At 52.5% G+C, this 27,682-nt stretch overlaps 1 protein-coding gene across 1 annotated transcript in view; it reads right to left on the reverse strand.

Moving 5' to 3' along the window:
- LOC122365481 (active breakpoint cluster region-related protein-like) overlaps nucleotides 1-27,682 on the reverse strand; it is a 78,504-nt gene that overhangs the window by 13,415 nt on the left and 37,407 nt on the right. The window contains exons 3-5 of the mRNA XM_043336722.1: nucleotides 17,608-17,693; nucleotides 13,040-13,135; nucleotides 1,022-1,207 (exon numbers count right to left, since the gene is read on the reverse strand). Coding sequence (XP_043192657.1) covers nucleotides 1,022-1,207; nucleotides 13,040-13,135; nucleotides 17,608-17,693 — 368 coding nt within the window. The remainder of the gene's footprint in view (nucleotides 1-1,021; nucleotides 1,208-13,039; nucleotides 13,136-17,607; nucleotides 17,694-27,682) is intronic.

Here is a 27,682-nt window from a genome sequence, read left to right on the forward strand (position 1 = left end):
AGGTCGACGGCGTCGGTAAGTTATTTCTCGGTTCAGCGGGAGAAAGATGAGGAGAGCGGAAACAGAGAAGTGCTCCTTTGTGGAAAAGGCAGCGCGGGAGTGGCACGTGCTCGAATCCACCAAAAGCCAAGAACACGATGGACTAGATCGTAGGAACGAGTTCCGAATGGCTTTGTCGTTCAAATGCGAAACATTTCCGAATTGACCTTGTCGCAAAATGTGAAAGGGAATGTCATTTACTAATGCCAGCTAACCTAAATTCCACAAATGGACCTCAGTCGCAGCATGATGTGATCACCACGACAACAAACCGCATTTTCGCCAGCAAACATCAGACGCCATTGTGCCATCGGCGATTAAAGGCGACCATCAGGCTGACAGTTTTTTCTCAAATGCAAGTCTTGCAGTTCCAACCGCGAGTTGAATGTTCATCCACCACAGCCTTTCCTTTCCCAGGGCTGAGATGTGTACACAGCTGCCGCGGCTCTAATCCGTTCCCCAGTGAAGCTCAGGGGCGGCTTTAATCCGCGACGAGAGCTGCCCACCGGTGACTGAAGGCCACCCTTCGCTCACAGACGGTCTTTGATCTACAGAGTCCTCTCCGTCAGTCAGGGGTGGTGATGAGAGGTCTTCACTCGACTACAGAGGAGGCCGAGGCCCAGTGGGCGGCGCCCGATCCCAGCTGAGAGCCGGATAGTGACGTGAATGACACTCGAACGGCTTAAATGGGGAACCAAAGGCAGAAGCCGATCATATTAGCTCATAGTTCGGAATAATCGCCTCTCCGCTTCTGTATCTTCCCATTTTCCATCACCGTATCTCACTTTCTGTCCGCCGGAATAATCGACTTTCCCTGTCCCCTCTCTCCATCCGTCTTTCTTTCTCCCGTTCAACTATCACTGCACAATGCATTGCAATCGCTCTCCTTTCAAGAATATTAACTGGTATTTAGTACTGCCGCATCACGCAACCCGCCGTTTACCCACATGGACCGTCCCGATCTCTCCGTTACGATATTTACCAGTTGTTTGAACCGCGGCCCAATGGGTGCGTATCCGTCCCAGTTGGTCGTGGCCGCCCGGAGTCCATCGAGGAAGTCCGAATGGAGTTTGTACAGCTCGGGGATCTTGAAGAAGATGGAGTTGAAGTCGTCCTGGGATATGACCGGCCGCGATGTACCAATCGTCGCATTCAGCACCTTCATATACTGTGGACAGGACACGATCGAGGGTCAGAACGCTAATCCCAGCATGGCGCCCATCAGTCGGATTAACTGCTTTTAAGGTTACGATAAAACAAAACACTGAAAATTACACGGACATGTCGGTAACGGGAAGGCTGGACACAATAACACACTTTAAGATCGACCAGGAAAAATCAGGTCTGAATCGAGGATCCGGAGTGAAAAAACGCTGCCCTGCTTGCATCGTTACCGATAAAGAAGCGGATACCTTAGAACGTAATCACAGCACGGATGGGAAGTCATTATGATATCACCGACCAATCTACGGCGTAACATGTCCGTGAAGTTAGCGTCAGCAACAGCAACGAATACAGCGTCGGATTCAGAATCGCTTAAAAAACTCATATTAGGTCAATTGGGGGACGAGGAGCACGAATATGACCTTTATTTGGCCCTAGCTCTTACCCCTTACCCCTTAATCGGCCCTTAAAGGAAGGGGCGCGTCAAAAGTGCCTCAAGGGTTCGTCTGATCGCCAAAATAAGGGTCGCAATCGATTCCTCGGGTCAATATCTAGCCGCAGCCTTGAGTTCCAGATGTGTGCAACTTACCCCTTACCCCTTAATCGGCCCTTAAAGGAAGGGGCGCGTCAAAAGTGCCTCAAGGGTTCGTCTGATCGCCAAAATAAGGGTCGCAATCGATTCCTCGGGTCAATATCTAGCCGCAGCCTCGGGTTCCAGATGTGTGCAACTTACCCCTTACCCCTTAATCGGCCCTTAAAGGAAGGGGCGCGTCAAAAGTGCCTCAAGGGTTCGTCTGATCGCCAAAATAAGGGTCGCAATCGATTCCTCGGGTCAATATCTAGCCGCAGCCTCGGGTTCCAGATGTGTGCAACTTACCCCTTACCCCTTAATCGGCCCTTAAAGGAAGGGGCGCGTCAAAAGTGCCTCAAGGGTTCGTCTGATCGCCAAAACAAGGGTCGCAATCGATTCCCCGGGTCAATATCTAGCCGCAGCCTCGGGTTCCAGATGTGTGCAACTTACCCCTTACCCCTTAATCGGCCCTTAAAGGAAGGGGGGCGTCAAAAGTGCCTCAAGAGTTCGTCTGATCGCCGAAATAAGGGTCGCAATCGATTCCCCGGGTCAATATCTAGCCGCAGCCTCGGGTTCCAGATGTGTGCAACTTACCCCTTACCCCTTAATCGGCCCTTAAAGGAAGGGGCGCGTCAAAAGTGCCTCAAGGGTTCGTCTGATCGCCAAAATAAGGGTCGCAATCGATTCCCCGGGTCAATATCTAGCCGCAGCCTCGGGTTCCAGATGTGTGCAACTTACCCCTTACCCCTTAATCGGCCCTTAAAGGAAGGGGCGCGTCAAAAGTGCCTCAAGAGTTCGTCTGATCGCCGAAATAAGGGTCGCAATCGATTCCTCGGGTCAATATCTAGCCGCAGCCTCGGGTTCCAGATGTGTGCAACTTACCCCTTACCCCTTAATCGGCCCTTAAAGGAAGGGGCGCGTCAAAAGTGCCTCAAGGGTTCGTCTGATCGCCAAAATAAGGGTCGCAATCGATTCCTCGGGTCAATATCTAGCCGCAACCTCGGGTTCCAGATAAGTGTAACTTACCCCTTACCCCTTAATCGGCCCTTAAAGGAAGGGGCGCGTCAAAAGTGCCTCAAGGGTTCGTCTGATCGCCGAAATAAGGGTCGCAATCGATTCCTCGGGTCAATATCTAGCCGCAGCCTCGGGTTCCAGATGTGTGCAACTTACCCCTTACCCCTTAATCGGCCCTTAAAGGAAGGGGCGCGTCAAAAGTGCCTCAAGGGTTCGTCTGATCGCCAAAATAAGGGTCGCAATCGATTCCTCGGGTCAATATCTAGCCGCAGCCTCGGGTTCCAGATGTGTGCAACTTACCCCTTACCCCTTAATCGGCCCTTAAAGGAAGGGGCGCGTCAAAAGTGCCTCAAGGGTTCGTCTGATCGCCAAAATAAGGGTCGCAATCGATTCCTCGGCCCCTTCCTTTAAGGGCCGATTAAGGGGTAAGGGGTAAGTTGCACACATCTGGAACCCGAGGCTGCGGCTAGATATTGACCCGAGGAATCGATTGCGACCCTTATTTTGGCGATCAGACGAACCCTTGAGGCACTTTTGACGCGCCCCTTCCTTTAAGGGCCGATTAAGGGGTAAGGGGTAAGTTGCACACATCTGGAACCCGAGGCTGCGGCTAGATATTGACCCGAGGAATCGATTGCGACCCTTATTTCGGCGATCAGACGAACCCTTGAGGCACTTTTGACGCGCCCCTTCCTTTAAGGGCCGATTAAGGGGTAAGGGGTAAGTTGCACACATCTGGAACCCGAGGCTGCGGCTAGATATTGACCCGAGGAATCGATTGCGACCCTTATTTTGGCGATCAGACGAACCCTTGAGGCACTTTTGACGCGCCCCTTCCTTTAAGGGCCGATTAAGGGGTAAGGGGTAAGTTGCACACATCTGGAACCCGAGGCTGCGGCTAGATATTGACCCGAGGAATCGATTGCGACCCTTATTTTGGCGATCAGACGAACCCTTGAGGCACTTTTGACGCGCCCCTTCCTTTAAGGGCCGATTAAGGGGTAAGGGGTAAGTTGCACACATCTGGAACCCGAGGCTGCGGCTAGATATTGACCCGAGGAATCGATTGCGACCCTTATTTTGGCGATCAGACGAACCCTTGAGGCACTTTTGACGCGCCCCTTCCTTTAAGGGCCGATTAAGGGGTAAGGGGTAAGTTGCACACATCTGGAACCCGAGGCTGCGGCTAGATATTGACCCGGGGAATCGATTGCGACCCTTATTTTGGCGATCAGACGAACCCTTGAGGCACTTTTGACGCGCCCCTTCCTTTAAGGGCCGATTAAGGGGTAAGGGGTAAGTTGCACACATCTGGAACCCGAGGCTGCGGCTAGATATTGACCCGGGGAATCGATTGCGACCCTTATTTTGGCGATCAGACGAACCCTTGAGGCACATTTGACGCGCCCCTTTTAAGGGCCGATTAAGGGGTAAGGGGTAAGTTGCACACATCTGGAACCCGAGGCTGCGGCTAGATATTGACCCGAGGAATCGATTGCGACCCTTATTTTGACGTTCAGACGAACCCTTGAGGCACTTTTGACGCGCCCCTTCCTTTAAGGGCCGATTAAGGGGTAAGGGGTAAGTTGCACACATCTGAAACCCGAGGCTGCGGCTAGATATTGACCCGAGGAATCGAGTGCGACCCTTATTTTGGCGATCAGACGAACCCTTGAGGCACTTTTGACGCGCCCCTTCCTTTAAGGGCCGATTAAGGGGTAAGGGGTAAGTTGCACACATCTGGAACCCGAGGCTGCGGCTAGATATTGACCCGAGGAATCGATTGCGACCCTTATTTTGGCGATCAGACGAACCCTTGAGGCACTTTTGACGCGCCCCTTCCTTTAAGGGCCGATTAAGGGGTAAGGGGTAAGTTGCACACATCTGAAACCCGAGGCTGCGGCTAGATATTGACCCGAGGAATCGATTGCGACCCTTATTTCGGCGATCAGACGAACCCTTGAGGCACTTTTGACGCGCCCCTTCCTTTAAGGGCCGATTAAGGGGTAAGGGGTAAGTTGCACACATCTGGAACCCGAGGTTGCGGCTAGATATTGACCCGAGGAATCGATTGCGACCCTTATTTTGGCGATCAGACGAACCCTTGAGGCACTTTTGACGCGCCCCTTCCTTTAAGGGCCGATTAAGGGGTAAGGGGTAAGTTGCACACATCTGGAACCCGAGGCTGCGGCTAGATATTGACCCGAGGAATCGATTGCGACCCTTATTTTGGCGATCAGACGAACCCTTGAGGCACTTTTGACGCGCCCCTTCCTTTAAGGGCCGATTAAGGGGTAAGGGGTAAGTTGCACACATCTGGAACCCGAGGTTGCGGCTAGATATTGACCCGAGGAATCGATTGCGACCCTTATTTTGGCGATCAGACGAACCCTTGAGGCACTTTTGACGCGCCCCTTCCTTTAAGGGCCGATTAAGGGGTAAGGGGTAAGCTTGCACACATCTGGAACCCGAGGCTGCGGCTAGATATTGACCCGAGGAATCGATTGCGACCCTTATTTTGGCGATCAGACGAACCCTTGAGGCACTTTTGACGCGCCCCTTCCTTTAAGGGCCGATTAAGGGGTAAGGGGTAAGCTTGCACACATCTGGAACCCGAGGCTGCGGCTAGATATTGACCCGAGGAATCGATTGCGACCCTTATTTTGGCGATCAGACGAACCCTTGAGGCACTTTTGACGCGCCCCTTCCTTTAAGGGCCGATTAAGGGGTAAGGGGTAAGTTGCACACATCTGGAACCCGAGGCTGCGGCTAGATATTGACCCGAGGAATCGATTGCGACCCTTATTTTGGCGATCAGACGAACCCTTGAGGCACTTTTGACGCGCCCCTTCCTTTAAGGGCCGATTAAGGGGTAAGGGGTAAGTTGCACACATCTGGAACCCGAGGCTGCGGCTAGATATTGACCCGAGGAATCGATTGCGACCCTTATTTTGGCGATCAGACGAACCCTTGAGGCACTTTTGACGCGCCCCTTCCTTTAAGGGCCGATTAAGGGGTAAGGGGTAAGTTGCACACATCTGGAACCCGAGGCTGCGGCTAGATATTGACCCGAGGAATCGATTGCGACCCTTATTTTGGCGATCAGACGAACCCTTGAGGCACTTTTGACGCGCCCCTTCCTTTAAGGGCCGATTAAGGGGTAAGGGGTAAGTTGCACACATCTGGAACCCGAGGCTGCGGCTAGATATTGACCCGAGGAATCGATTGCGACCCTTATTTTGGCGATCAGACGAACCCTTGAGGCACTTTTGACGCGCCCCTTCCTTTAAGGGCCGATTAAGGGGTAAGGGGTAAGTTGCACACATCTGGAACCCGAGGCTGCGGCTAGATATTGACCCGAGGAATCGATTGCGACCCTTATTTTGGCGATCAGACGAACCCTTGAGGCACTTTTGACGCGCCCCTTCCTTTAAGGGCCGATTAAGGGGTAAGGGGTAAGTTGCACACATCTGGAACCCGAGGCTGCGGCTAGATATTGACCCGAGGAATCGATTGCGACCCTTATTTTGGCGATCAGACGAACCCTTGAGGCACTTTTGACGCGCCCCTTCCTTTAAGGGCCGATTAAGGGGTAAGGGGTAAGTTGCACACATCTGGAACCCGAGGCTGCGGCTAGATATTGACCCGAGGAATCGATTGCGACCCTTATTTTGGCGATCAGACGAACCCTTGAGGCACTTTTGACGCGCCCCTTCCTTTAAGGGCCGATTAAGGGGTAAGGGGTAAGTTGCACACATCTGGAACCCGAGGCTGCGGCTAGATATTGACCCGAGGAATCGATTGCGACCCTTATTTTGGCGATCAGACGAACCCTTGAGGCACTTTTGACGCGCCCCTTCCTTTAAGGGCCGATTAAGGGGTAAGGGGTAAGTTGCACACATCTGGAACCCGAGGCTGCGGCTAGATATTGACCCGAGGAATCGATTGCGACCCTTATTTTGGCGATCAGACGAACCCTTGAGGCACTTTTGACGCGCCCCTTCCTTTAAGGGCCGATTAAGGGGTAAGGGGTAAGTTGCACACATCTGGAACCCGAGGCTGCGGCTAGATATTGACCCGAGGAATCGATTGCGACCCTTATTTTGGCGATCAGACGAACCCTTGAGGCACTTTTGACGCGCCCCTTCCTTTAAGGGCCGATTAAGGGGTAAGGGGTAAGTTGCACACATCTGGAACCCGAGGCTGCGGCTAGATATTGACCCGAGGAATCGATTGCGACCCTTATTTTGGCGATCAGACGAACCCTTGAGGCACTTTTGACGCGCCCCTTCCTTTAAGGGCCGATTAAGGGGTAAGGGGTAAGTTGCACACATCTGGAACCCGAGGCTGCGGCTAGATATTGACCCGAGGAATCGATTGCGACCCTTATTTTGGCGATCAGACGAACCCTTGAGGCACATTTGACGCGCCCCTTCCTTTAAGGGCCGATTAAGGGGTAAGGGGTAAGTTGCACACATCTGGAACCCGAGGTTGCGGCTAGATATTGACCCGAGGAATCGATTGCGACCCTTATTTTGGCGATCAGACGAACCCTTGAGGCACTTTTGACGCGCCCCTTCCTTTAAGGGCCGATTAAGGGATAAGGGGTAAGTTGCACACATCTGGAACCCGAGGCTGCGGCTAGATATTGACCCGAGGAATCGATTGCGACCCTTATTTTGGCGATCAGACGAACCCTTGAGGCACTTTTGACGCGCCCCTTCCTTTAAGGGCCGATTAAGGGGTAAGGGGTAAGTTGCACACATCTGGAACCCGAGGCTGCGGCTAGATATTGACCCGAGGAATCGATTGCGACCCTTATTTTGGCGATCAGACGAACCCTTGAGGCACTTTTGACGCGCCCCTTCCTTTAAGGGCCGATTAAGGGGTAAGGGGTAAGCTGCACACATCTGGAACCCGAGGCTGCGGCTAGATATTGACCCGAGGAATCGATTGCGACCCTTATTTTGGCGATCAGACGAACCCTTGAGGCACTTTTGACGCGCCCCTTCCTTTAAGGGCCGATTAAGGGGTAAGGGGTAAGTTGCACACATCTGGAACCCGAGGCTGCGGCTAGATATTGACCCGAGGAATCGATTGCGACCCTTATTTTGGCGATCAGACGAACCCTTGAGGCACTTTTGACGCGCCCCTTCCTTTAAGGGCCGATTAAGGGGTAAGGGGTAAGTTGCACACATCTGGAACCCGAGGCTGCGGCTAGATATTGACCCGAGGAATCGATTGCGACCCTTATTTTGGCGATCAGACGAACCCTTGAGGCACTTTTGACGCGCCCCTTCCTTTAAGGGCCGATTAAGGGGTAAGGGGTAAGTTGCACACATCTGGAACCCGAGGCTGCGGCTAGATATTGACCCGGGGAATAGATTGCGACTAGAGATGCCCCAAATTTGCAATTTCATTACCCGCCCCGCCCCGCAGCTACCCCTTGCCCAACCACAACTACCCGCAAGCTGATTTTGTCTGAGCCGAACCCGCAAAAAACCCGCAATCTTAAAAACATACTTTTGCAAGAAAAAAATACAGCTGAGTCAATGCTAGAGCTATATAAACCTTACTTGCTTCATTGCTGTGCAGAAAAAGACAGCCAAACAAATAGTAAGGACTTGAAATTGCTATGCTAAGTCCTCAGGAAGTGCACACTGGATAGTGGAAAATGAATAATGCATCAATACATTTGAAATTCCTTTCTGAAGAGTTCAGTAAAATCTTTCTCTCACCTTACCCTTCAGCATTGGCTGAGGATCAAAATTTCACTCTGGCTCCCTCTCAATGTTAGGCCTCTGGAATGATATTGTTATCAAAATGAATGTTGATATAAAAAGATATGCGATTTCCAGTTAAAAATAAATAGTGACACAGTGAATAATGAGTATCCAGTCGATCTACACATAAAACAAATCATGCAAAATCCCAGCAAAAACCAACTATAATAACATATATGGCCTTGCAACTAACCACCAATGAACCACGCATTTCTGGAAACATGCGTCAGAAGCGTCACCAACAGCTGATGAAGGAATGTTACAGCGACTAAATTATTGCGGCCGTAGTTAGTCGAACTTGTTGCGAAAACACTGTTGTATAATGCATATTCATGTGCCATTCTGATTAAATTATTTTACACAACAGCTAAAGTTTTACAATTTAGAGGTTAATCACCGGTTTAGAAATAAAGAGACAGTAAATACTAAATTAAATGTAGGGGAGAGTGGGGCACATTCGTGCAAAAAATGGATAAACCCATATATCTGTTCTTTGGTTAGTGCAATGGCAAAATTGTTGATTGTAGTATGGAAAGGAACTATTGCAGATAGTTTTCCTCTTTAAAAGTTATCCTCTAAAATTATTGCTTCCATTAGAAAAAATGACTTTTAATAACTCTGAACATTTGCACGAAACTGCCCCACCTATGGGGCACATTCGTTCAAGAGGTGGGGCACTTCCGTTCACCCTGCAAAGTTCGAGAAATTACCGGGCATTACCAGAAATTTACCAAAGGAAATTGGCAGGGGGTCATTTCACTTGATTCCTTTCGACAAGAATGCATTGCACAACATATGTAGAAAGAATGGGCTGGCCAACAAGAATGTGCCAACTGCCGGCCTCCGTGACCTCGCGAAGTTCGCGTGAATTGCTCGTCACGACGTCGCAAGCAGTCGAGACTGAGTCAGGCGAGCGTCATTAGAGAAACCTACTACAGATAAAGTCATAAATCGCAAAAACTAAAAAAAATATGCACGAATGTGCCCCCAGGCAGTGCGTACACGAACCTGCCCCACAACGTTATTAGTAATATATTTCAAAATTTCTTTTTGAAAAAATGACACTTTTTCAACAAACAAGTTTGCAGCAGTTCCGTGAATAGAGTGAGCTTCTTCACCCCCAATTTTGAAAAGCTGAACCACATTTCCGAGTCAGGATCACGAAAATGGATAATATGAGAAAAGTTTGGAAAGCTCACGAATATTACAAATTTGCGTTTTTATCAAGCATGACAGCAGGTACAGTGTTGTCTTCTACGGTGAACGAAGGGCGGCAATGATAGACATATTTCCATAATTTACCTTGAGCTCGTGCAGTCACTCGTGTTCCCATAAACTGCTGAAAACGAATGTGCCCCATGCACGAATGTGCCCCACTCTCCCCTAATGATTTTATAGATGGTCTTGGTAATGCTCTCCGGCTGGTCATCTGTCGGCATACAAATGATAAGGACGTAAAAAGACAAAAGAAATAAATGCGACCAGCTACGTGGTTTTGTAACATGTATAACTGCTATTTTGAGGCATTCAAAAACCAAGACAGAAAAACTGATTGAAAATTATTGCGTCATCAATGACAGCTTTCCTTCACCTCAGAGACCAAAATTGACGCAGTCAAATGCCCATCCTTGTCAGAATGTCGGAAGTGCGCCAGTATTGTATTGCGTTATGTTTGGGCCGGCCAGTCTATATTTTGATTTTTTGTAAGGGTGATTGGTGTGTTATTTTCGTAATATAGGGTGGAACAGAACATAGAGTAGGATAGGTAATCAATGAATTTGCATCAAATTTTGTTTAGCTGATAGCTCTTTTTTATGCCGACCAGACGCAAATAAAGTAACATGTGGCATTTGCTCTGATTTTCAACATCTCATTTAAGTCTGGGTTCTTCCATAATGTATATCTAGTGCACACTGCACAGTGCACATAGACTTCAGTTCAGCTTCCTATAAGTTTGCTTTCAGGGTCTTTTATGTTTTATGGAATGCTTTCATCAGCATTTATTTATGCTTAGTAGTTTATTGCTTGTACCCTGGTTTGGTCATTGCCAGACTGTGGATGCTATTGCTGGTTGTTTTCAGTTTTGCATTTGAAATGTGCTTCCTTGATATATTTTTATATTTGGTTCTGTTTTAAAAGTTGTTTTGATGAATGTTGTATTGTTAACCTGAGCAAATGCACTTGGCATTGTGTTTTGCATCTAAAAAAAAAATAAAAAAAATTATAGGTTCTTAAGTCTGACCGCCAAATACCCGCCACACGACAAGTTTTGCTTCTCAAACCCGCCAAAAACCCTGCGGGTTTTGAAAACCCGCAGAAAGCGGGTTCGCGGGTTCAAAAAGGGCATCTCTAATTGCGACCCTTATTTTGGCGATCAGACGAACCCTTGAGGCACATTTGACGCGCCCCTTCCTTTAAGGGCCGATTAAGGGGTAAGGGGTAAGTTGCACACATCTGGAACCCGAGGCTGCGGCTAGATATTGACCCGAGGAATCGATTGCGACCCTTATTTTGGCGATCAGACGAACCCTTGAGGCACTTTTGACGCGCCCCTTCCTTTAAGGGCTGATTAAGGGGTAAGGGGTAAGTTGCACACATCTGGAACCCGAGGCTGCGGCTAGATATTGACCCGAGGAATCGATTGCGACCCTTATTTTGGCGATCAGACGAACCCTTGAGGCACTTTTGACGCGCCCCTTCCTTTAAGGGCCGATTAAGGGGTAAGGGGTAAGTTGCACACATCTGGAACCCGAGGCTGCGGCTAGATATTGACCCGAGGAATCGATTGCAACCCTTATTTTGGCGATCAGACGAACCCTTGAGGCACTTTTGACGCGCCCCTTCCTTTAAGGGCCGATTAAGGGGTAAGGGGTAAGTTGCACACATCTGGAACCCGAGGCTGCGGCTAGATATTGACCCGAGGAATCGATTGCGACCCTTATTTTGGCGATCAGACGAACCCTTGAGGCACTTTTGACGCGCCCCTTCCTTTAAGGGCCGATTAAGGGGTAAGGGGTAAGTTGCACACATCTGGAACCCGAGGCTGCGGCTAGATATTGACCCGAGGAATCGATTGCGACCCTTATTTCGGCGATCAGACGAACCCTTGAGGCACTTTTGACGCGCCCCTTCCTTTAAGGGCCGATTAAGGGGTAAGGGGTAAGTTGCACACATCTGGAACCCAAGGCTGCGGCTAGATATTGACCCGAGGAATCGATTGCGACCCTTATTTTGGCGATCAGAGGAACCCTTGAGGCACTTTTGACGCGCCCCTTCCTTTAAGGGCCGATTAAGGGGTAAGGGGTAAGTTGCACACATCTGGAACCCGAGGCTGCGGCTAGATATTGACCCGAGGAATCGATTGCGACCCTTATTTTGGCGATCAGACGAACCCTTGAGGCACTTTTGACGCGCCCCTTCCTTTAAGGGCCGATTAAGGGGTAAGGGGTAAGTTGCACACATCTGGAACCCGAGGCTGCGGCTAGATATTGACCCGAGGAATCGATTGCGACCCTTATTTCGGCGATCAGACGAACCCTTGAGGCACTTTTGACGCGCCCCTTCCTTTAAGGGCCGATTAAGGGGTAAGGGGTAAGTTGCACACATCTGGAACCCGAGGCTGCGGCTAGATATTGACCCGAGGAATCGATTGCGACCCTTATTTTGGCGATCAGACGAACCCTTGAGGCACTTTTGACGCGCCCCTTCCTTTAAGGGCCGATGAAGGGGTAAGGGGTAAGTTGCACACATCTGGAACCCGAGGCTGCGGCTAGATATTGACCCGGGGAATCGATTGCGACCCTTATTTTGGCGATCAGACGAACCCTTGAGGCACTTTTGACGCGCCCCTTCCTTTAAGGGCCGATTAAGGGGTAAGGGGTAAGAGCTAGGGCCAAATAAAGGTCATATTCTTGCTCCCCGTCCCCCAATTGACCTAATATGAGTTTTTTAAGCGATTCTGAATCCGACGCTGTATTCGTTGCTGTTGCTGACGCTAACTTCACGGACATCGGCGTAACGGTGTCGAGGTAATCTGCACGCAACGATCATATGGTGTCGGGGAGTGCGACGGTGGTGGGGGAAAGTGTTCAGGGACTGGGAATCACATGGACATCGGCAGTGGACATGGACAATGGTCATTGGGCACCTTCGAACATGACGTTTGTCTTCAAATATGAGGATATAACCGGCAAGTACTGGTACTTCGATTGTGAGACCATTTGTAGCAAGCATATGACAAAAATATGAAACTATTATAATTAAGTATTATATTATTATCTATTTTATAACTATACTATCATGTTAAGTATAAAAAAAACTAATACCGTTAAATTTACACAAACTATTTGACATAGTAAACATACCCGCATATTACGCCTTGGTACAGTGCAAAGGTACTTCGCAACATCAAATACTTACCTACCTTTTTTATCCAGACCCAGCTCTGAGGGATATATTGAGGTCTTACCTGCGTTGTGACGTTGAGGCACTCGACGTACATCGTCTCCGAGTCCAGCACGTTCTTCACCACCCGCCTGTACGTGCTGATCCTCTGACTCTCCGACTGCAAACACAACGTACAGTGACGTCATCGCCTGAGCACTACAGTGACGTCATCGGGAGTTATTACTGACGCGCACGACTCGAGCAGGTACGAGGGGAGGGAGAAAGGGTAATCAGGTCAGCAGAGAGAGGGCGTGGCCGTGACATTCATTACGAAACATGCGTGTCGACAGTGAGGCAATCATCGAAGCAGCGGCCATTTCACGGCTGGTGAGGCAGAACAATTCATTTGGGCCCAACAACAATGTGGCCAATGTGATTATAGTCCGACCTTTGTTCAGGTGATAAGAGGCAAAGATATGTGAGAATGTGCTACACAATGCATGGCATAATACATAGGGAAAATGTTGTGAAGTAGGTTTTGCGCCGGAGGCAAACGGTAACAATACCGACGTGTATGATGCACTTATATTTTCAAGCCTTCTCAGAACAGTCCAGTGATTAATTTCATCCGTACAAAACAATAGTCGGTTTTAGCCATATCACTAAGCACAGCTAAGCTTCAGGAGTGGTCGGGAAGTCACAGATTTGCGGCCGCCACAAAGGCAGGGGCCCGGAGCCGGAGCCTCTCTGCTGCAATCCGAGGCGGTTGAATCAGTGACTCACTCCTCAGACCTGCCCTCTTCTGACTGCAAACTCAGCTCTGAGCACACTCCCCCTCCCCGGAGTGACGCCCCTCCACAGAGAGATCAAACGGCGCACCGCCGCGCGTGGGTAAGCCGGGAGCTGCGCGGCTAGGTCGCCGCCGTGCCGGCCGGTTTTATAGGTACCGGTCTAACTGTACTGTGCACGGTTTGACTGTGCGTGAGCCGTGTGCTGTGCACGAAGGCACTCGACGGTGATCGGCCGGAGTGCACTGGGTCGTGCATGGAATGGGTGAGAAGGTCTCAGTGGGGGACGGATGGTGAGAAAGGTAGATGCGTGTTTGGGGGGGGGGGGTGAGGAGGCACGTGCCGGGCCCCAATCCTGACTTTCCTGAGTAGCAAAGCTCAATCACAAAACTAAAAACGGATGCTGCCATTAACTTAATAACTTATAACCTTAGAAAATGATATATTTCGCTACAGTCATTTGGAACACGAGCCCATTTACGCAGCGAAATAATATCAAAATAGCACACCTTTTGTCACACTCAAGGTTAAGTACTTACTGACCTATGGATTTAACACCGCTCACTTTTAGACCAAACCAATATGCAAATCAATGTCACAATCCCCTGCTCAAAGCTGAAAGATAATCCCTCCTTTCACTGAACATGCCGCGCAAGAAGCGAAATAGGCACGATGAAAGGTCGACTGGAACGCAGCTGGTAGCGCATTTGTGCCTATTTTATGTATAGAAACGTTGACAGTCTACTGATTACCATCTGGCGTTTATACTGGGAACGAGCTTTTGCCTATGATATATAACAGATAACTTTCTGATATTTTATTCCAACAATCAACATGCTAAGCCACAAATCTCTCGGATATTCCCTAAAATGAATTATCAACGCAGCCATTTCTGGACGTTTGCATACCGATGCATAGAAACGCTTTCTGTAGATTTAACCCTCGCCGGACCTATTGGTTTTCTACATACGCGCCGGCCGAGGGGGGGGGGGCGGGTACGACCCCCCCCCTCGCCGTTTCGCCCCTGGTGGAGCTAGCGCGTCGCGGAAAAAACGAGCGTGTGCGCCGTTACGAGACGCAGAGATTGGTACCCGATTTTAAGGTCCTAGGTCAACCGGTGACCTCTGAGGTCAGGTCAAGTGCCCCAAGGTACGGTTCAGTTTTTGGTGAATAACTTCGCAAAAGTCGGCCGCAGAGCGCCGATTTTGGCAGCATCGTGTTCGTCTCGCTCAGGCGCGTCGAATGGTATACTTTTTGTCCGGGTCAGGTCAACTTGGGGTGTTGACCTCAGGTCAAGGTCAGGTCAGCACCCCCAGGTCACGAAGTTGGTCGAAAGAGGTCATGTCGCATATCATTCGATTCGGCAGGTCTTCCTGAGTCCATTGGTGGCTTTTCCGACTCGCTAGCTCAATTTGATCAAGAGTTATTGACGAAAAACTAATATGACCTTGATGACGTCATAAATGACGTCACGCAAGGTCAACATTGCAAAAGTGACGCATCTAACCTTGCAAGGAGTGCATAAAATCACGATTCTGTGTGCTTGAGATAGTTGGAGATCGTTCCCGGCGCCAGAATAGCAGTTTGAATTTTTCCCCATTGACTTATAATGGTGAGGTCACGAAAATGACCTGACCTCATATGACCTTTAGGAAAAATCCGAGATATACAAGTTGTGGGACTCATAATGGATACTAGATCCTGCAAGTTTCATTTCCCTGTGACATCTCCTCTGGCAGTGAGGGCGTTGCGAAGTTGCGACATCTGAAGAGCGTGCAGAGGTTCACTTATGACGTCATAGGTCAGTGACCTGACCTGACCCAAAAATGCGGTTGGTGTCAAAAGATGCGGCTTGGATCAAAGGTCAGGTATGCCAAGTTTCAGCTCTCTATCGCCAGCGTGTTCGGAGCTATCGCGAAAAAACCCTATGGGGGGGGGGCACCCGCCCCCCCCCCTCGGCCGGCGAGGGTTAAATGATCTCAAGCCCAGCACTTTACCCATAAAATCACAAAGCCACACATTATTTCTATTTGAGTTCTTTCCTCTCGTCTTTATTTACCGCTTTTTGAGGCTTCATGTACCGCAATCAATATCCCTTATCATCAATACAAGCGCACAAGCAGTCGAGCGTCTTGCGGTACAGCATACATCCAGGCGTTTGTTCGTAGTGACATCTAGTGACGAAAATCGGAAACAGCTCGAGATACCACAGTGGTCGGCGACTCGGCGCGCGACATGTGCCGTGCCAGCATTCAACTTCATTATTGAAAGATATAATAACATTTAAGTTAAAGTAAGCCAAGCTAAACCAAGGCAATTGAAGACTGAACGTTCAGACATATTTCAATCAACAAATTCCAGTAAATCTGTATCGCATAAGCAATTTGCATGCTCAAGGCAACTTAATTGTGATTTTGAAATGGGACAGCAGGACACGCGATACCCACGATTAACCGCTGCTAAATGAATGCCACCCGACCAAAGACTGCCGGGGAAGCCCGCCTGTTTGTGGTCGGTTTCATTTCGGCCCAGCTCTCCCGTGAAAGCACACATGGGGTGGCCCCAGGGTCGGCTGTAACCCACGTCAGTGTGACAAGGTCTAGTCGAGTATCCGCTGATAACCATGCATTGTCAACAGAGACAACGTCAGCCGGACGTAGCTATACGTAATCCGCGCATATCGCTGTTCAAATATTTGTAAAATGCTTACAAGGGTTCCCCGAATGACACCGTCGATTGTCGATTGTTGCTAAACGTGCAGAGTGGTTAGACCAGACCATGTGCGATAATATGGATAGGCGCAATCAAAGAAAAATCATTATTTCGTAGCAAACAGTATGCAATTGCTAGTTTCATTTAAAAAGGCTCTAGGTTCATAAGAATAACATTTCGCATTCACCAGTTTAAATTGTCGACTCATCACATCCGATCCCCAAACAATCACCACGTCGAGTGTCCCGTCCCGTGCCTCGGTGCACCTCGACGGGTCGGTCCGGCTGCACCACCAGGTGCCCAGACACGACTCCAGGAGGACAACCCGTCTGACAGGCCCTCACTGACCGACAATAGCAGCTATCTGATGAGGCCGACCGCGGGGTGAGTGGGGGTGGGGCGGGAGAGGTGGGAGGGGGTTGGTCCGGTTTAGTGTGTTGGTCGCCTGGAGCTGAGCACAGCGGCTGGCAAAAAGGAAAAAAATATTATGGGAGGGAAGTATTTTTCCTGAAATCCTATCTGGCGAGCAGGTAAGACATTGTTTTACATACGTAGCGACCCTATTTATCGCTGTTGCTCTGAAACTGCACAGTGCACAGTGTTGCAGGCGGACTGAATAATTTCACTGGGCGTCAAGTCGGAGTGATGCTATCTCTGGACACGATGTCAGCTCCGGGGACGTCGCCCACCGGCACTGACGGCTCTGAGTCGCTCGCCGGCCGCTCACGGGGCCAGTGACCCCGCCGCTCGCTGCCGCGCGGACGACCCCACCCGCCTCGGCCCGCAGAAGTCTCACATTGACCGAGTGTCAGCTCTAGCGTCGCATTGCACCACTGCGACTGAAATGTCACTGCAGAGCGGCTGAGACAGCCGTAGCGCTGCGCCATGGGATTCTACCCGTCTGGGAGGAGCCAAACCATGCGAAACAGAGATCCGTGACTCATAATTTGTAAGTTCGTGATCTGTGATTTATATTCCATAAGCGTGACACGTGCCCCATGAGCCAGGACTGTTTTGTGAGTCGTGACCCAGGACGGTGACCTGCGATCCGTGAACGTCCCCCTGTGACCCATGACAATCACATAACCATGTGGTCCGTGACCGTGACCCGTGATCCGTGACAACGCTTCCGACGTCGGCGGTGTCTCACCTGTCCCTGACCGACGTTCGACTCTCGTCGTGATGGCGACGGTAGCGGCGGCGCAGAGGGACTGTCCGACGGGCTCCTATAAACACCTGGAAACACACAGAGGAGAAACTGGGTCAGTATAACGGACACAGGAAAACAGAAATTAGCGACTCAGCGACAGGTCACAGCCCAAACAAAACAGTCTAAAAGCTCGTATAACGACACAGCTATATATCCAGACGTCCGCTAGGCTAAGGGAATGCGACCTGTACATACATACTCATAATGTGTAAGTTTTCTGACCGGCAGGAATTACAAACTTCCAAGCCCGTCACGAAATTCCCATACACAGCTCTCACATCAATCCAAAAAGTTCACACACATTCTGACAGCTTCAGAAGCTAGCGAGGTTTGTTTGAGGCATTTTTAGACGTAACGATCGCTGGACAACCAGCCCGTCCAACTAGCCTGTCCCCAGAACAAGGTCACTAGCGCGGCACTAAAAACGACAGGTCATGGGGTAAAACGGGGTCGTAACTCCTAAATGAAGACATAACGGAGCACAGCTGTCCCGGGACCGAGCAGAGTCTCGGCTAGTGCCCGTAAAAAGGAAGCATATCCCCTAGAGGTAGCCAGCAGTCCGCTGGTTCAACTGACAGAATTACCAGCGGCTGTTCGCCGTTCCCAAAGACAAATGCAAAGCAGAGAGAACAGCATTAGGATACGCCCGGCAGAAAGGACCCTCTCTCCGGTTGGCAAACAAACTAAACAAGGCCACCGGACTGGTATTGGATATCGACCGACCAGCTGGCCCACTGCGTGCCACTTGAACGCGGTCGTGTCGGCAAGCTCGACTCATTCCGTATGCGACCCGCATTCAGTCCTCATTGACGGTGCATTTGGAGCATCCCTGCCTCGGCTGACCTGAGTCACGGGTCACGCCGCTTTTCACGTGTCCAGCTGCGCACTGCGCAGCTGAGAGAAGGCCGCGTCGCCAGTGCATCGTCTCTGAATTTGGGATAGACTTGTGGATCACAACCCCGACATTCAGGGATGAGGTTCGGCACTTTGGACTAGCGATCATCAAGCGGTAGGTAAGATTGAGGAGTACCCGACTCACCCCCTCCACACCGCTATTCTGCGAGTCATCAGCGAGCTAACTGACACCGGGACTCCCGGGGTAGACCAGAGAGACGCCGCCGCTAAATCAAAGCGCACGTAATCACCGCCTGAATACGGGGTAGGGCGCTGTCGACGATTCGTCGCGCTCGCCCTGACCTTGACGGGACCTTCGATCCCAGAGGTCTGTCTGCGGGTCGACGATCGGCAGCCCTGCCCGGCAGAGGTGGGCGTGCCCGGCGTACGTGACTCGGCCATCCCGACTGCGGAGATGACGCTACAGCGGGGAGCTCGGCGCGGAGCGGCCCCCACAAAGAGTTACAATGAACCGCGCCGCGTGGTGTCCGCGCGCCGCCAGGGCAACATCGTAAACGCCAACATTCAGAGCTAACGACCTCCACCCGAGATAGACAATCTGCGCTCCCCTTTCCACCAGCGGCAGCGTCTCTCAGAGGGTAGCGCGGACGGGCCTCACGAGTCTGATTACGGGAGATGGGGCACAGGGTCGCACACATCCCCTCCCGACGAGTTCGGTTGAGCGGGATGCGGGGTGATGATTAGAGCAGGGTGCGGGGTACGGCGCGGTCGATGATGGAAGCTAAGGAACAATGCAGCCCGTGGGTCTGATAGCCTGGGACCCGCAGACGACACGTGCAGCGCACAGGGGACTGGAAGGGGAACGGTAGGCTGAAGTCACGCCATGGCGTGATGCTAGCGGGACCAGCTCAGGCTGAGAGATCAGCAAGTTGAGGTGATCAGCAGCATCATCATCAGCGGGGTCAACAGTTCCTATAGATATTTGTTGACTTGGGCAGCAAGGCCGGCTGGTCGGGTATCACGTTCAAGGAATCCACGCACAGGCTAGACCAGATCAAACATTTATAACGGTTAGGCTAGACTGCATTGCCTGCGGAGGACGGCGTCGTGATGGAACCCGTACGATTCCTGTTATTACGATGATATATCACCTCCGCCGGTCCTGAATCTACAGACCAGAGCCGGCTCAGATCGTTCCGAAGGCTGATAGCGGTCTGAACAGCGATGTTCTGCGAGATTTTCGTCATCCTGACCAACCATTACTTAACGAGAAGAGCATCATCAACATCTCATCACCATTTGTAGCACACGTGTTCGTCACTGGGCTGCGGTGCATTTATCACCCATCAGACCGATCCTCCTTCAGCTAACGGTTCACTGTCGGCCGGCGGATCGAACCGGGTCGACTCGCCGTCACTGAACACATTCGCATACACCAGAGACACTCGGGGATTTCAGTATCGCCTGTCGGCCCCGAGACCCCAGTGCTACATCAACAAAGCACACATCCACTGCAGCTTCTTCAGTCCACACCCAACGCACAGTTTTTGCACCCGACCTGGCATCTAGCCGTGCCAACGTCGCTCGAACCACCCTCCCTGGGATCACACACGCCTCCGGGGCTAACCTCCCCAGAGTCAGAGCGACAACACAGGTCTATTTCCTCCGTGCATCTCAAGGTGACGGTGGATAAACAGAGCCTGCGAGGCGCCGTCCGGCGTGCCGCAGAGACCACCGAGCTTGTCCGCACCATCCACCGGCATGGCGCGGCGCAGTTCTGTGTTAGTAGATGCTCTAGCAGTGGCGCCGAGCTTCAGTGTTAGTGCTCTAGCAGTGGCTCCGAGGTATGGTGTATGCCGTCTGACATTGACTGTGTACGGCAGCCGTGTTTACGTTTCGCGCAGGAAATGCCACCGGCGACCAAACAGAGATGTAGCCAACTGAATGGCGCCGCATTCCGAGAACACAATGTCCCGTGTTTGGCTTGCGGTGTGTTTGTCCAGACGGCTTGTCTGGAAAAGAATCTAAAAACCTTCCGGAGGTAACAATAGTGACTACGATGTGCATGACTGACGTCAGTGATTCATGCAATCCGTGCTGCAGAGCGCAGCACGAACGAGAGGTTATCATCAGTTTCAAATACAAACATCAAGACAACCTCTCCTCAATCTCGCTCACTCAGCTGTGAGGTAGTGAGCAGAGCTCACCAGATCCATCATCTATCGCCTCACACTTCTGCGTGCAACTGCAAACAGACCATCCACAGCTCCATCTAGAACCTGTCGAGACACCCGCTACCCCGCCCGGTCTGGAGCCTTGGACGGACCCTCACCGGCACCACAGCTACACCGGCCGTACCACTCCCAGATGGGGCGGCAGGCCGGGCTTCCGGCGCGCCGCAGAACCGGTCCGGAGCGCCACAATGGCCACACCTCGGCTCACCGATCCTCAGAGGCCGCCGCAGAGGTGACTGGCGGTCAGAACCGGAGGTGGGAGAGGGAGATGGCGGGCCGCGTCCCCCGAGAAGGGGTGGCTTGATTAGCATCCGTTCTGACGGAACATGCAGAGCAATAGCAGGGCGATGGAGGCTGCCATCGCCATAGCCAGCGTCCGGGTAAAAGGAATGATGCTCGTATTTCCATCGCATTGTAATGAGCTTTTCAAACGAGACGTTAATAACATCCGTATCCAAACATCAGTTAGACAATCCCTGACACAGCAATCTCTGCACCCACAACTAGCCCATTTTTAGACTGGCCCTATATAGCCGGGCCCGCGCTGCGGCTAGCTGAAACGGTACACGACAGGTCGGGGCGAGGCGCAGCGACCCAACTCTGGCTGCTCAGTGCTGAGCCGTGTTCGGCTGAGCTGGAGTTGGACCGGCCTGGACCGGTCGGGGCGGAGTGGTCAGCCCGCTATACCGGGCACAATGACGTCAAACTGAGCCGAATGGAAGAGTCGCCTCCGCCTATTGCCGGCTGGTAGCGGACAGGCTGGAGAGACATCAGACGTCAACATCAGGAAAAGGAGTGGTGAGGATGGGAGGGACAATGTATGGAAGAAGACACCTACGCTGTCGATGTTAGCCGAACCTAACCGGACACTGCCAGCTACATCTACCAGGAACTGGGGCGAAGCTTAGCCGACACCTGCGCCGAACACGACAAGAGCCGGCGGCCAGCATCCGGGTCAGCTTCGCGTTACGGTTCCGTCACTCGCGTGAGCAGCGCGTCACTGTCGCTTTCACTGTGTCTGGCGGTTGTTCCGATCCATCTACTCCAGTCCGAATCCTGGCTGAGCGCGGCTCAACCCAGTCGTTCGTGACTGAAAATTCGACGCGGTCACCGCTCACTGAACAGATTATCTTTCTCCTGCGACCGCGACTGTACATTACCAGTTACCATATCACTCTGCGCTGACGCGCGATGTCACTGACAGACTAACAGCATCACATGCTTCCCCAGGGGCATAGACACAGCCCAGATGATAGTCTCTGGTTGACGACAGCTGCAGCTCTGCTCAGCAGTCGTCCCAGCCGACCATTGTCATGCGATCACTGCCAGATCAGAGCCGCTGACGGGCCGCCAAGGCCGCCGCTGCAGCGAGTGGCTGTCAGACACGGACAGGCACCGTGAGTCGACAGACAGACACAGTGGCTGACTGACCAGCCATTCGTCACACCCCGTGAGCGCAGCTCCCACCACCGCCGTCACGACAGAGCCGCCGTCCGCGACCGCAGCCGGGCCGATAGAGACCTCCAGCGGGCGGTGAGAGCAGGTGCCTGTTTACCGCACGTGCGACCGCGGCCATTGCCCAACAGGAGGCCAATTTGTCGTGAGATAAGAGCTCAGCCTCACCGCCGCGACACACGCCAGAGGCAGGCGACATGACAAGAAAAACAAGCAGCTACTGACCGTATTACGCCGGGCTGGGTCATTTCAGACCTCAATTAACGCTTTCTGTCAATCATAGAGACAACAGGAAGGAAGCAGACACCCCAGGTTGGCCCTCGATGGGTTCATGCGTCTACCATCAACCATGTTCAGTCGTGACATCGCGACCCGTCTGTGCCGCTAACGACGGCATGTAACCTGCGTAACAAGAGGAAAGTGGGCGTACGAGCTGTGCGGCCTCAATGACGTCCTAAACGACGCACTAATGGCGACGAATCTGGCGCGGGGTTCCGGCGCAGGCGGCGGTCGCGGCGCCGGCGGCGTCAGAAGCGGCTGCCAGGACCGGTAGCGGGCCGGCGGTCATCCGGCGCCCGGTCCTGGCCGACCGGTCTCAGAACAAAGCCGACCTGAACCACCACCGCCGGCCCAGCCGAGCCGGGACGGGTTTTCCTTTATCTGCACCGACGGCCCAGGTGTGTGCCCGTCGCGGTTGGCGTGCCGCAGCGCCACATTTGTCGCTCATCAGTCATCGCGCGCGCGCAGCTGAACCATGGCAGGACGGTCGGAGCGGGCCGGTCCCGTTACTGATCAGCCCGCACAAAGGAACAGTCCGCCGCCCCCGCACCGCTGCCGCCGCCCCCGCAGCCTCTACTGCCGGAATATTGAGGCCGAGAAACACGAGAATGAGGAGAAACAGAAGCTCCGTCCACGCCCACCGACCGACCGACTTCATTCCTCCGAGACCGGCCGGCAGCTGCGAGCCGACCGTTTGTGGCTTTCAGACAGCCACCCGGCGCTACTCTCCATACGACAGGCGCTACTCTCCATACGACAGAAGGCGCGGAGACCGTTCTGCGGCGAGGAGACGGTGTCGGCTGTCGGCTCAGCTGGCCCGGCGTGACGATGTGACGGTGCGACTGCAGCGTGACGGTGCGACCGGGGCGACGGAGCGTGACAGCCGTGGGAGGGAGAGAGAGGTTCATTGAGGTGAAGAGCACGCATCGTTAGGTTCTCCACACTCCCAATAGATTGGTGCCGCACTCCACCTGGTCTAGTCCCACTCGTAAGCACTCTTTCGTCCCAATCACATCGCCACTGGGCGCAGGCACAAGCAGTGCTGATGCTTCTTTAGCGCTAAGCCTATTCGTCCCAAGAGCCCTCTCGTTTCTCCATCGAACCAACCAGAACCTACAGCACCAACCCCACCCCATCCGGTCCCGTCCCTTTCCGTCATCTCACGCCTCAGTCCGTCTGATCCAGCACCACCCTATTTCCGGTCTGAGATCACGTATGGACGGCATTTATCGACGAGTGTAGATTGCCGCTCCCCAGGGCCGGCATAGCCGTGTCATCGATTGTTGCTGATTAGACCGCAGCAAATAATGCAGAAAGGCGCCGAGACGATTGTGGAGGGCGACTGCTGTATGCACTCGCGGTCTGACAGCGCCAATGTTTAGTTCCCATGCACTCGGAGGAACTCTGAGGTAGCGTAGCATTTTGCTTCTATGCAGCGCCGTCCACGATTTGAAATTGAAAAAAAAAATATCTAGAGAAGCGCGTTCCTGTTTTTCTGAAACCAGACTTTCTTGCAAAACAATTAAGAAAAAATCACAAGGCGTTTGAAAACACAAAGCGATCAAAAGCCAACAAATATTCCCCCGCTTCGATGCGTTATTGGTTCTAAATTCCCAATTCGCCTCCACTATTTTCTCGTTACCTTCAGAACGTTCCGAGCGTCGCCGCTCTGACGAGCGTACGTCTCCGAATACTAAGGACAATCTCCAGAGCGCTGAAAAGAAATCTGATCGATCGCGACACAGGAGCTCCACATACCGAAACACATCACCTCTCTGCCAAGGCAGTCGCTCAGGGCGCGGTGCCGATTCAATTCACCGTCTTCAGAGTTCCATCTGGGCCTCCTAATGACACCCTGCGCCAGTCCATCCATTTCTGAGAGCCGGACAGCAGGCGGCGGACGCCAGTGTGTCCGCTGGGTGTCCGCTGAGAGGTGTCCGCGGCGCACAGCTGTGTCCCACTCCCCGGACACCAGACACGACGGCCTCCACCGGTGACCGAGTTCCAGCTGGCGTCACCGTCACCACCGACCGACGGCGCTGGCTCGGAGTGGTAATGGGGCTGAGATGGGAGAAGACGCGACAGAAGGGGACTGGGGACGGGACGGACACGGCCCAAACTACACACAAGGACAAGTGGTGGAAGGAATTCATGTCGCGACTCCGCGCTGATGCCGGATTCATGACGTGACTTCTGTATCAGAACAGACGAGCGGTTGGCGTGACCTGCGTATCGGATTAGACACAGCGGTATATCATGGACAAATGGCGAACTTATCTGAGTCAGAATCCGATCCATTTCGTTCCATGTGTGGTAAGGCTTCAGCTAATCGCCATTAATGCCCAGAAGGCCAGAAGCAAGCCCGGTTGAATGAGTGAGTCTACTTGTTCCCCACAAAGTCCCAAACGGTGGGAGAAACCCATTGCAGCGAGACCGGTCAGGTTTGAGATAGGTACTATTTCCAGCAGATAGCCGAGTGTGGGACAGTTATCAGTGATGGTGTGAATCAGTGTGAATGACGGAAACTCCATGGACCAGGCGTTGGCGGTATATTACCGTACCGAAACCCACATGGGTGCAGAAACCACACGCCCTTATCAGAAGTCACGGAGCGGAACTGACGTCCACTGCTACCGAGACTGAGCAGAGGAAAATAGACTTATATCACCATCATCATGAAACCATAACGGGATCGCTAGAAATCACCGGCCAGTGGTCACTTTGGAAAATCACTGGAAATTGTGAGACACCCTATTTTATTCCACAAAAAATAAGACAGACCTCAGTATTTATCAAAAAGTCGAAAAGGTCACGAGCGTCCCCGCAAGAAACGTGGAGACACTTCCCTCATCCATTTTCTAACCGCCACGCAGACTGAACTATCAAGTGGGCTTCTCGATCACCGCTGGATTCTTCGCGTCTCTCCAAGGCTATTGTTTGCCGTCCCCCGTCCCCATCCGACCGGGATCAGACGGCTGGGACGGGTAGATCTGGTCCGATCTGTTCCAGGAGGACGGTGAGCGATCCGCTGGGTCGCCGGAGCTGTCCATTTCACGGGCCATTACTGAGCAGTCGGCGCCGGACAGGGGAGGACGCGTGTACGACGGTCGGGCGGACCATGGGGCGGTGGAGACCGAGCCTGCCGAGAAGGTCGGGAGGGGACGATGGGCCCGACAGGAATGTGTCCCAGCGTGCCACTGAGGAGTGCTGTTGCGAGAAAAACTCACAAATCTCGACATGACGGGCTGTGCGGTGACGATGGCCCTGTCCGCCCATGCTCCTGCGAGCTGATGCGACTGCCTGCCCCTGTCAACGTCGCCTCACGCCACCAGTTCCTGCAACATTGCTGCACGCGTCCGGAACTCACCCTGCACACACGCAACACTCCCCAAACGCAGACACGCCCTGAGCTGGAGCTACGCAACGGCGCACCATCACCAGTTTCAGCGCCCACGTCTCCAGTACCCTCCCGGATTTTCCTCCATGTTACAGTTCATGTAACATACGTGAGCGGATACGCTCCCTTGTCACCTGGCCTAGGCGTGGGCGTCATTTGTTCAAGGCGTAGCAGAGTCAGAGCCATGACTCGCCTCACGAGTCTGTCTACAAGCTGGGCGGGCCGGACGTGCAGTCCGAAGGTATCTCAGGGACTCTCTGGCCAGCGTCCGCCGCCATCGTCAGTCCCGCTGTCGGGGCGTATCTTTACCGGCGCAAAAACCATCGTCCCACGGCGCAAAAACCACCGCCGGGTCGCCGGATCGCTCTGTGGACGCACCTCGGCGAGCGTTCGACCGAGAGGGAGGGCGGACCGGCGCGGAGGGCTGCACGCCCGTCCCCCTGCCCACCATCTCCGGTGTAAATATTCCCAGCGACAGGCCCTCCGTAAGGTGATACCAGTGCTGCCACTGAGCGTGCGACGGGCCCGTGTGAGGGCCGGAACCAGACCTGTCTCTGAAGGGGTGGCAAGACACAGCTGTGTCGGAAGCTCTCGGCACGTCTCTCTCTCTCTCTCTCTCTCTCTCTCTCTCTCTCTCTCTCTCTCTCTCTCTCTCTCTCTCTCTCTCTCTCTCTCTCTCTCTCTCTCTCTCTCTCTCTCTCTCTCTCTCTCTCTCTCTCTCTCTCTCTCTCTCTCTCTCTCTCTCTCTCTCTCTCTCTCTCTCTCTCTCTCTCTCTCTCTCTCCTCTCTCCCTTCCAACCGGCTGCCTTCCAGCTGCCACCAGTAAACCGCCGCGGGGCACCCGCCTACAGCTGCCACCTCTCTAATTGGACAATAAAGCCGAGCGGCGCGCACCGTGCGCGGATCGGGTTTCGCAGCGCGTGTGGGACTACGCCAGATGTCGCCAGGGGGGCAGGTGTCCCCAGTGACTGGCCCAGACGAGGGCAGTCGCCGGAGCTGAGGACAGGACAGAGACGCGACGTGGCCAGAATGATGATGACGGGACTGCGCCAGATGAAAAGGCGGCCGTTGTGATTTGTGGCTACACACGAGGCCGGCAGCGAGAGAAAGACTGGTCGGTACTGAAACGGTGCACCGAGAAGTCTTTACGGATTCGCTTTCAGTGTCCATGCCAGGGGACGGAGGGTTCAGGCCAAGTTTACACCACTACTAGGTTCAGGCTGTGTCATACAACAGGCTTTGACCGCAATTGTATGTTAACATTTCGGAGAAGTGGCCGTACATGAACGCTGCTTCTCGGATGCGATGAGTCATAAGAATTTTATTCTGTCCATCCGTTACCGTAAATATTCAGTTGAACTAACTCCTTGTATGGATATAACTTGCCGGGCCTCAAATATTCACATCAGTCACAAAACATTAATCAAAAGCATCAGCATTAGGAGATTGCGATGATTATGATAAAAAGGTAGGTATATGCTTTCATATAAGTTATACCTAACAACCAACTGCAGCCACATGCAAGTCTTTTTCCTTTTTGTGATTGGCTTGCGTCACATCACATTGTGTAATAAAAAAGAAGCCAATATAATTTTCCGGTGTTTCATACCATTATCACTTACAAACGTTATGACAACGGTCACGATTGCGACTAATGACCGATTGAGTAAAGGCCACTATTCTCGCCTCCCATTATGTCATCATGTTCACGGCATTTACGTAGAACACCGCCGCACACCCGGTCATCACAGTGGCGTGTAATGCAGCATGTTCACTTTCGGGGGATATAGTGCGT

Source organism: Amphibalanus amphitrite, unplaced genomic scaffold (assembly GCF_019059575.1).
Source record: "Amphibalanus amphitrite isolate SeventyFive unplaced genomic scaffold, NRLGWU_Aamphi_draft 000743F_arrow, whole genome shotgun sequence".
Taxonomy (NCBI): Eukaryota; Metazoa; Arthropoda; class Thecostraca; order Balanomorpha; family Balanidae; genus Amphibalanus; species Amphibalanus amphitrite.